Genomic DNA, 11,493 nt, shown 5'->3' on the forward strand with positions numbered 1-11,493 from the left:
TTTGCACTGTACTTTTGTGCACCTTAAGAAGTCGTGTGTGTATGATTGTGTGTCTGTTTGTCTGTGTAGAGTGAAATATTAGATAATGTAAAAAAGTGACAAAACTAACACTGAAATCAAAACTACATTTTTTCAAATAAGGAACATTCACGTGGGGTCTGTATGAGACCATAAATAAATAATGATCATTAAATAATCTAGTGCAGTTAAATTAATTGCGATAAATCGTATCTAAAGTAAAAGTTTATATTTACAACATATATTTGTGTGTAATGTGCACATTAGTTTTAAAAGTTTGAAATACCATGGGGTTGAAAATGTGAACAACAAATAAATGTGCCCTGAGAAAATTGGATTTTTTCCACACTTTTTTTCCAATTAAGAATACAAAAATCTGAAATCCATACATTGGGAAAAATCATAGTGCTCATTGTGAACAGTACTGGAAGTTAACTTATTTATTTAAACTTACTCATTTACTTAACTTACTTATTTAAAAATTATTTTGTGTTTACAGAGGAAAGACACTCATGCAGGTGAGAGTGAGCAAACGATAAACAAATTGACATTTTTGAATGCCAATCAATTTGATGATTTGACAGAAACTACAAACAACTTGATTTTATTGGCATCAGTGGCATCACTTTTAACATAAAACTTTAAAGCCTAAACCCCTGTTGTAGAAAAGGCTTTTTGTAATGAAAAGTTAATTAGATTATTAAATGTAAAAGGCTCTTTGGGGAATTAATATTCATGGCATCTCTGTGAAAAACTGATTTTAAAATCTTTTATATTAAGAGTGTTGAGAACTGTAATTTTAAATCTAGCCACAAGCAAAAATACTATAATAATTTATACTAGTAAATACTTTAGTGTACTATAGTTAAGTATAAGCTGTACTGTATGTAATATCATATTTACAACACTTTCTTAACGAATGCTGCAGCAAACTGTAGTATGAATATAGTGAACTGATAAACTGTAATAAACTATCTTATACCCTTTAGTTGTAGAAAACTACAGTATTGGGTAATTTGTTTATACTATTAAAGTTGTTACCATATCAACTATAGTATTAACACAACAGATTAATTTTACTATAGAATGATCCAAACACTATATTTACTATGAATTAATATAGTGTTTTTTCATTTAGGATCTTATTTCTATTTTAACATTTTTAACAAGCTCCCCTTCATCTTAAATAAGCCATTTAATCCAAACATGACGTAATAACATACTTGAAATAACATCGATTTCACCAAGTACTTAGATATATTTAATTATTAGCTTTTTGCATTCATTTACACACAATCTCAAACTCCTTTATTTACATATAATGTCTGAATAATACTCATCAGTATATATATTACCACACTTTTATTGTTTTTAAAAGTAAAACATGCCAATAAAACCTTCTCCACCATCCAAGTAAGCTTTTGTGTTGCGTGGAATGAAAATCTTTCATGTGCGGATTAGCAGCGAAACAACGGTTTCTTCAGTCCTCACAAACCAAGCAGAAAACATAATTAGAGAACATAATCCAGGCCAATGCGTTCCTCACAATCACCCCATAACCTTCCCCTAACACTCACACAACACACACATTTTGATGACCTGCTTTCTGGACTTCAGATTGTACATGATTTTGTTAGATGTGATTGTGAGACAGAACTGAAGCTGGAGTGGTGTGTGTATGACTATGTGTGATAAAGAGATGGCGTCTGGATTGCTGAACATTTCTGCTGAGACTGTATATGGAGAAAAGAGCGCCTTTACACAAACAGAGCACAATATTGTTGCTGCTTACCTCATCACAGCAGGTAAAGACCAGGCAATGTTTGTGTGTGTATGTGTCTAATGTGATGTGAGCAATGATTGAGCTGAAATTATGAATTAATAATAATTAGGTTTGTGATTGTGGTGCAATTGTGGTGCCCAATAGTCTTAGATTAAACACAAACTCATAAACATTCTCAGAGCTTTGTAATTTGGTCAAGATTCTTTAAAACATTTGTGAACAAATGTGCTTCCGATAACATTAAACCACTAAAACATAATTCCAATAAACATCATGTATGTGTGTACACTTTTAACAATTTTTGTAAATTACACAGTATTTAACTGTAATATGAACTGTATTTTACTGTATGACAGTTATGTGGTATGTTACTGTATTTTAAATCTGCATTGTGAAAATGATTGTATAATTTACAGTAAAGATACAATTCTGTAAATGCATATATGCAAAATAAATGGTGCTGTAAATGTAAATACAGTATTTTTGCTGTGGTTGGTTTATGGTATGTTACTGGTGAATTGCTGGTATGTTACTGTAGAATCTACATGAAATTGTTAACAGTGTATTATTCTCTTACTAAACGTTTGGATGTTTTTAGTTTTTTGACCATTATTATGGTTGTGGTGAATTTTAACCTGTGACTCTTTTGGTGTCCTGAACGTGCCTGCAAAATTGTAATACTATGAGGTGTGGAATGTGCATGAAACATATAATATTGATGTTAGTTTCATGGTTACTGACAGCTGCACAGATGATACTGTAGAAAATGAATTAATAAGTACTATATTAAAAGGCAAGAAAAGTGTAGAGTTCTCAGTCTAGACAAAACCTTTTTTATTCATACTATTCCATAAATTAAACAATTAAGGAAGTTAAGAAATGAAACTGTTAAATAATTGAATTAAAGTACAAATATAAAAACATGTGGAGCCTTTGGGTAATTCTAGAATTGAGAGTACATTTTGTGTCTTTATTATTTAAAAAAAAAATTGTATAAAAGCACAGATGATATCAAGTTATATTTAAATATAATGTTTGTATTTAGGTACAATTTGTCTCGACCTGTTAAAACAATGACTTAATGTTAGCCACTATTTTTGACTGTCTCTGCCTCCCGAATCATACATTGAGCTTTAATTATCATTGAATAATTCAGTGATAATTAAAAATTGTTTACTTTAATAAAAAAATCATTTGCATGGATCATTTATTTTCTGTATTTTTTATAATAAAAAAAAATCCCTACATTCTGGTCAACTTTGTTATATCAGATAGAAAAAGCATGTCACATCCTCTGGTGGGAAACTCTCTATAAGTCATTGAGGCATGTATTCTTCCATCTTTAATTTGTACATAATGTTTAGGATACAGTAATAGTAGATTAATTATTTGTCAACTCTGTTATTATGACATTTCAGTGAATTTATCATTCAGTTTTTATACATTTTTATACATAAAGTTCTATTTTAGACATGTGGTTTGATTTTAGCACCTTGAGCTATAGAACAAAATATTGGTAAATTGGTAACTGTTATTGTCAACTCTGCTGTGGTTTAAAATGTTTAACAGTAAGTTAAACAACAATTAGTAGGGGAGAGCAGGGACGAAAGTCACATGGAACAAAAGTAACAAAGCAATTTTTTCGAAGGCCTGTTAACATTTGCTTTCCAGGCAATAATAGCACATTCAGCATGCAACACTTGATGGAGCTGCCAAATATCAGTTGATTTCAGGACCGTGTCCTGTTGTTAGTTCCAAATTTCAGTTTTTAGGTTCAGAAAGTTAATTATTGTAGTGGTTCTTTTTTTCTTATAACAAGTTGTGTTTCTCTTTTCATGCGTCAGAGTAATAATGATCAATATACAGATTATTTAGTGAAATAACACATCCTTGAGTTTGCAATCTCTGAGTTTTTCAGTTTAAAAATCTGGCTTAAATGGAATGAGTTCCTGTGGGGACGAAAGTATGTCCCACTGCTAATAGACAAACCTTATTTTTCACTTCAACATTAGTTTTCAGTGTTTTAATTTGATTTGTACATTTCTGATAATGATAAAAAATATTCTTTAAATTGTACAATATTTTATTATTTTGCATTGTTAGATTGTTTTTGAAACATTTGATGGACATACAATTTAAAATGAAAATGCTGTTTAATATATATTTGCAAAAATAGAGGACAAAATATATTTGACCATTAACAAAGTCATAGTCATTTAAAATTAACAGGGTTAAGCCAGTAAATCTAGCAAATATTGATGTTACTTTCATCTCTATGGGGTCAAAAGTAACAATGCAATTTATAGCAATTTGTTCAAAATACCACCCGATACTGATAGACCACTACAAAAAATATAACACAACACAAATATTATCAGCACACATATAAAAAAAGTAATTGAAATATTAACATAAAAAGCATATTTTAGGTCAACTATTTGAGCTATTAGGTTCAGAGTGTAGTAAAATTATCCTATAGACTTTTAAAAAGTAACATTCTCGCAGTGTTTGCCATAGTATGCTACTCTCACGTTACTGTAACCAAGAAAAAAAGCCTTTAAAACCTCTTTAAAATCTTTTTTAACCCCGCAAGCTTAACATATAGAGAACATAAGTAAATCATTTTTACAATGTCACCGGTGTGTTAACAAAATACTCCTAGACAACGTTTTTGTTACGTGAGATATTTTCATCTTTCCACGAAGCTGACATTTACAGATTCAGACAGGCGTGGGAAGTGTCCAGCAGTGCTGTAAAAACGTGTGTAAAACGGTAAAGTGAAAACGGGAAATGTGTCGAGTGACAAATTACAGTAGTGCATGTGTTGTCTCGTCACTTGGCAGAAGTCTGAACTCTGTGTTTGGTTTCAGGTGTGATTAGTCTGTCGAGCAACATCGTGGTGCTGCTGATGTTTGTGAAGTTCAGAGAGCTGAGAACCGCTACAAATGCCATCATCATTAATCTGGCTTTCACGGACATTGGCGTGGCTGGCATCGGTTACCCCATGTCTGCAGCTTCAGACCTGCACGGGAGTTGGAAGTTTGGCTATATGGGTTGCCAGGTGTGCACATTATACTGTATATACTGACAGAGCAACATAAGCAGGGTCATTCTGACTGAGTAACTATTATTATGAATCTATACCATTGTTTGGGGTAATTAATAAGAATATATCCAAAGACACGAAGAATCTAGAATAAAGAACACTACTGAATATGGGTTACTTAGTTGGTTTTCTTAAATAATTATTTTACTTAATAATAATTAATTTTAAATAATTCTTAATTGTAAATGTTTACCCTACCCTTAGGTTAGGTTAGAATAGGTTAGGTTACTTCATTTATACCCGAAGGTAGATTTGGTTTGCAGTCAAGAGTCCTTAGTGCCACACAAAAAAACTCACATAGTGAGCAACAACAAATAGACAAATAAATAAGTATTTAAAACAAATATTTAAGTATTTAAAACAATCTTTAAAATATAAAATATACAAGTCACAAACTCGTTGTGAGCGGTGTCACTTAAAATTGAATTTGTGATTCTCTTTAGCTGCCTGGTGTGCCCACAGAGCTCCAGATCGGCTATAGTGACACCCGTCAGCTTACTGGATCTGATTTAGTGTGTTTATATTCTTAACAGAAAGGTTCCCAAACCATGACACCAAAGTAAAAGACAAAATGGATTCAAGAAAAGCATGGTGAAATAAAATCATCATGCGCTTATCAAAATGCAAAATGGTTTAACTTCCTCAAACAGAATAGCCGCTGGTGCCCCTTTTTACACTGCTTCGCAATTCTCATCAGTTTAGTCAATAATTGTGCCAAGGTATTTTATGATTGCACACTTTTGACAGTCTGATTTTTAACGGAAGTGTTTACCTGTGTGTGAGCGACCTTCCTAAAATCAATTATCATATCTTTTGTCTTTGTACTTAACTGAACTTTGATTTAACTTGACCTTGTATTTAACTGAAGATACACCATCTGACAAAATCAGTAAGTACTAGACCATGACCTTTCATTATCATAAGGATTATCTATTATCATACTTTACTAGTTATATAAAAAACTTACTGTATATAAAACAGCATGTGCACAAATAAATACATAAAATCTAAATGTTTATTCTGTTCTATAAACACAAAAAAGTATAAATTAAAAAAAAATTTCTTACAATTTTTTTGTTTGTTTAATAGTTAATCAATTGTAAACAATGGTGAAAAACATAACAAATACAAAACAGAACAGAACTTTAAAATATTAATTAAACTAAAACTGTCAGTATATAAAGCGATGAGTGAATAAACTAAATATTTACTCTAAAATGTTACATGAATTATATTTCTTATTATGTCTTTAGTTATATTTAATCATTTAGTTATTGGTATCTAAATTGTCATTCAATAAATATGCCATTGTTATTTAGCTATATTATTAACTCATTAGTTTGGTGGGACCACAAATAAAGTGTGACACTTTCGACATGTTTTTATTATTAAATAATTTTCATCCATTTTTTCATACTTTCTTAATAATGTAATACTGCTTCTGTTCTAGATTTACGCTGCGCTGAATATATTCTTTGGGATGGCCAGTATTGGACTGCTCACAGTGGTTGCCATTGACCGATATCTGACCATATGTCGACCTGACATAGGTATGAATCTCCACAAAGTGACTGTCATTGTCTCTGTGGATAATAAGGGCAACATAATTCATGCCTCATATCATAAGAAACCATTTTTGTGTGTGTTTCTCCACAGGACAGAAGCTGACCACCCGCTCATACACTCTTCTGATTGTGGCCGCATGGCTGAATGCGGTGTTTTGGTCTTCGATGCCCATCGTGGGCTGGGCAGGATATGCTCCAGATCCCACAGGAGCCACATGTACCATCAACTGGAGAAACAACGACACGTGAGCAAACACTCGTATCACACAACAAACCACAACACACTCTAGTCTAGCTGTTGCCTGTTTCACCACTCTGCATGCTAGCATTCATAGCGAGATTGTACAGAGAATAGGTTTTTACACATTTGTTAGAGTCTGTCAGCAGTTGAGCGCAAAGTATACTCCATTTTATCAACAAATGCACACTAGAAAGATTCATCCCTGTTCACTCTTTGAATGGCAAGCAGGTGTAACTTTGAACAAATAAAATGTACTAGTAGGCTATATACACTCCCTGGGCACTTTATTAGGTACACCTGTCCAACTGCTTGTTAACACAATTTTCTAATCAGCCAATTACATGGCAGCAACTCATTGCATCTAGGCATGTAGACATGGTCAACACGATCTGCTGCAGTTCAAACCGAGCATCAGAATGGGGAAGAAAGGTGATTTATTTTTTATAATAATTTTGGGGTGGTTTCACCTTTATTTGTATTGGAAAGTTGCAAGAACTGACAGGAAAGCATGGGGACCAGAGAGAGGGGAAGGATCGGCATAGGACCGTGAGGCGGAATCGAACTCGGGTCGCCATGAGCACCGAAGTACATGTGTCGACTAATCACTACACCACTGGCGCAAGATAATTTAAGTGACTTTGAACGTGGCATGTTTCCCAGAGATGGGTTGCAGGTGGAAGGGCATCCACTGCGTAAAACATGTGCTGGATAAGTTGGCGGTTCATTCCGCTGTGGCGACCCCGGATTAATAAAGGGACTAAGCCGAAAAGAAAATGAATGAATGAATGAATAAATGAATGTGAACGTGGCATGTTTGTTGGTGCCAGACAGGCTGGTCTGAGTTTTTTAGAAACTGCTGATCTACTGAGATTTTTACGCACAACCATCTCTAGGGTTTACAGAGAATGGTCCGAAAAAGAGAAAATATCCAGTGAGTGGCAGTTCAGTGGGCGCAAATGCCTCATTGATGCCAGAGGTCAGAGGAGAATGGCCAGACTGTGTGCCATTCCTGTCAGCTGAGAAAAGGAAACTCAGGCTACAATTCCCACGGGCTTACCAAAATTGCACAATAGAGGATTGGAAAAACGGTGCCTGGTCTGATGAGTCTCGATTTCTGCTACGACATTTAGATGGTAGGGTCAGAATTTGGCATCAACAACATGAAAGCATGGATCCATCTTGCCTTGTATCAACGGTTCAGGCTGGTGGTGGTGTAATTGTGTGGGGATATTTTCATGGCACACTTTGGGCCCATTAGTAACTATTGAGTATTGTGTCACTCCAAAGCCTTGTTGCTAATCATGTCCATCACTTTATGACTACAGTGTACCCATCTTTTGATGGCTACTTCCAGCAGGACAACGCACTTTGTCAAAGCATGAATTATCTCAGACTGGTTTCATAAACATGACAAGGAGTTCACTGTCCTCAAATGGCCTCCACAGTCACCAGAACTCAATCCAATAGAGCACATTTGGGATGTGGTGGAATGGGAGATTCGTATCATGGATGTGCAGCTGACAAATCTGCAGCAACTGCGTGATGCTATCATGTCAATATATGGACTGAATCTATGCCATGAAGGATTAAGGCAGTTCTAAAGGCAAAATGTCACGGACAGAATGCAGAACAATAATAATCAAAAGAGTCAAGGCAGTCTGTCGTTGACAAGGCATACAGAGCTGGATCTTCAAAAAGAAACGCAAAAGGCCACCCACTCGGCTAAGAGAGAAAGAAAGAAGAAGGCTGGTTGGTTCCGTTAGCCCACTACTCTGATGCGGAGAAAGTCTGACCTCCGGGCGCTGATGGTCAGAGCACAGTTATAGATGAGAGCACACTTCTATAGAGTTCAGCCAATCTGTACACTCAACGAAGAGCACAGCAAACAAGACAGGACAAGGCTGGATAGAAAGAAGCATGTTAGTAATGTGCAACATGCACTTAGGGTAACGCACAAAGTTACAATAAACTGACAACAGAGGGAATGAAAGGGAGAAAGATATAGGAATGCCAATAAGGGTAAAGCGAGAACAGGTGACTGGTGATCAGTGCTCGCGCTGATTGCAAGAGCTAACAGCTGAGAGCAGGACACAGAGGGGAAGGAGTTAACAATGACCAAACCAGGTTCATGACACAAAAGTGGGTCCAACTTGGTACTAGTAAGGTATACCTAATAAAGTGTATGTTCATGCTTCTTTAATTTTTATTTAGTCTGCAAGTATTTTCCAGTGAGTCCCAATTTGTTTTGGCGAACTAACTACTAATGCCTATTATATATGTATATAGTACTTACTCATTAGACACCCATACCTTTTAAATATACATTCATTCATTTATTTTCTTTTCAGCTTAGTTCCTTATTTTAATCAGCGGTCACCACAGCAGAATGAACCGCCAACTTATCCAGCATATGTTTTACACAGCGGATACCCATACACTCTCATTCACACACATACACTACGGACAATTTAGCTTACCAAATTTACCTATAGCGCGTGTCTTTGGACTTGTGGGGGAGTTTGCATGTTCTTCTGTGGAACCCAGCCGAGGCTCGAACCAGCGACCTTCTTGCTGTGAGGCTACAGCGCTACCCACTGCACCACCATGCCGCCTCTAATTATTATTTTCCAAAGTAAATTAAAAAAAGAATGCTGGATATTTTTACAAAAGAAGCATTTTTAATTGAACAATTCAGTGTTGATACCTTGTGGACAAAAAGGAATAGTGCAAAAAAAGTGAAGAATACTTTGGCTTTTATCATTTGACTTGTGATTACACTGTTCTTGTTTGATTGCAGATCCTTTGTGTCGTATACAATGACTGTGATCACCGTCAACTTCATCATTCCTCTGTCGGTCATGTTCTACTGTTACTATAACGTCTCTGCTACTGTGAAGAGATTTAAAGCCAGTAACTGTCTGGACAGCATCAACATGGACTGGTCAGACCAGATGGACGTCACCAAGGTATAAACAGCAGCATTTATATTTAACATTATCATTTAGATATTTAGAGATTTAATTGATTTTATAAAATTTTTTAAATTCACTTTAATTTAATCAAATTCTTCATTAAAAGTAACTGAAATGAGGAAAATAACTTTAGGATTTGAAAAATGAATAAATTAAAATATTAAGGTACAGAACCCATAAAATCATTGCCTCAGAAAAGCCAATGTGGTGGCACGGTAGCTCAGTGGTTAGTAAGAAGGTCGCTGGTTTGAATCCCGGCTGGGGCAGTCTGTGTGGAGTTTGCATGTTTCCTCAAGGTGCTTTGGTTTCCCCCACTGTGAATTGGGTAAACAAAATTGACCTCAGTGTGTGAATGTGAGAGTATATGGGTGTTTCTCAGTACTGGGTTGTGGCTGGAAGGGCATCCACTGCATAAAGCATATGCCGGAACAGTTGGTGGTTCATTCCGCTGTGGAGAGCTCTGATAAATAAGGGACTAAGCCAAAGGAAAACGAATGAATGAATAAAAATCACTGCACAATTCTAAATTACAACTTGCTCTCTGATTTAGTTACAACTAAATGCTTCATCTTTACAGATGTCTGTTATAATGATAGTGATGTTCTTGGCTGCCTGGTCTCCGTATTCGATTGTGTGTTTGTGGGCATCATTTGGTGACCCCCAAAAGATCCCAGCTCCGATGGCCATCATCGCCCCCCTTTTCGCCAAATCCTCCACCTTTTACAATCCCTGCATCTACGTCATCGCCAACAAGAAGTACTGCCACTTTTACCATCATTTTAAAACAATTTTGTGATAAGTCAGATACACTCTTTGCTTACATAAGCTTTTTTTTGTTGACTGCAGGTTCAGGAGAGCCATTACAGGAATGATACGATGCCAAACAAGACAGCGAGTCACGATCAGCAACCAGCTGCCAATGACGGCATCTTCAGTGCCGCTCAACCCGTGAACAATGATGCTCAGATATTAACAAAACATTAAAAAAAAAAAAAAACATCAGCGCTGGCGCTCTCCATCTGCTCCACTGTTTTTAAAGGGATAATTTGCCCAAAACATGAAATCTCACCTTCAAGTGGTTCTTAACCTTTAGAAGATTCTGGTGAATAAAAATTAAGATGTTTTGAAGAATGCTGGAAACCTATAACCATTGACTTCCATACACTGACAGCATATGTTTTTAGGTCATTGCAACTTATTAAACTAAGTTAATCATGTTCTAACTTAGTTTGTATAAGTTACACAAGCTGTTTTAAGTCAGTTTAACATAATATAAGTTCAATGGACTCGTAAGGTTAATTTGATTCAGCTTAAAAAATTAAGGCAACCCAGATTTTTTTACAGAGTAGAAGTTAACAAATATCATAACATAATGAATCAATAAAAAAATATGTTTCCAATATTGTTCAAAATATTATATTTTGTGTTCAGAAGAAAGAAAATGCAACGACCACATACTTTTTTTTGAGTGAACTATCCCTTTAACACCAGTAGAGTACGATTACTCTGCAGATGAATGTAAAGTTCTTATAACATGAATATTTTTCCTGCAAATGGCTTTGACTTTGTTTTACCTTCTATACTGAATCTAGTTTGATGGACTGTAACTGATGGAGTGCAACGTTGTCATCTGCTTACTGCAAATATTGTGAAACTACTATCCTTGAGACTTTATGTGCTTAAGATTTGAATAAAAACAAGTCCAATATGATTTATTTATCATAATTGTTTCTATGAGTTTGCATGTTCTCCCGCTGTTCATGTGGGTTTTCTCCAGGTGCTCCGGTTTCCCCCACAAGTCAAAAGAC

At 35.2% G+C, this 11,493-nt stretch overlaps 1 protein-coding gene across 1 annotated transcript; it reads left to right on the top strand.

Moving 5' to 3' along the window:
• Positions 1 to 1,696: 1,696 nt before the first annotated feature.
• rrh (retinal pigment epithelium-derived rhodopsin homolog) lies at positions 1,697 to 10,637 on the top strand. Its single transcript, XM_056471319.1, has 7 exons — positions 1,697 to 1,823; positions 4,672 to 4,862; positions 6,358 to 6,457; positions 6,564 to 6,717; positions 9,511 to 9,679; positions 10,263 to 10,441; positions 10,532 to 10,637. The coding sequence occupies exons 1-7, from the start codon at positions 1,697 to 1,699 to the stop codon at positions 10,635 to 10,637; spliced, it is 1,026 nt and encodes a 341-aa protein (XP_056327294.1).
• Positions 10,638 to 11,493: the final 856 nt, after the last annotated feature.

The sequence above is a fragment of the Danio aesculapii genome, chromosome 13, assembly GCF_903798145.1.
Source record: "Danio aesculapii chromosome 13, fDanAes4.1, whole genome shotgun sequence".
In the NCBI taxonomy this organism is placed as follows: Eukaryota; Metazoa; Chordata; class Actinopteri; order Cypriniformes; family Danionidae; genus Danio; species Danio aesculapii.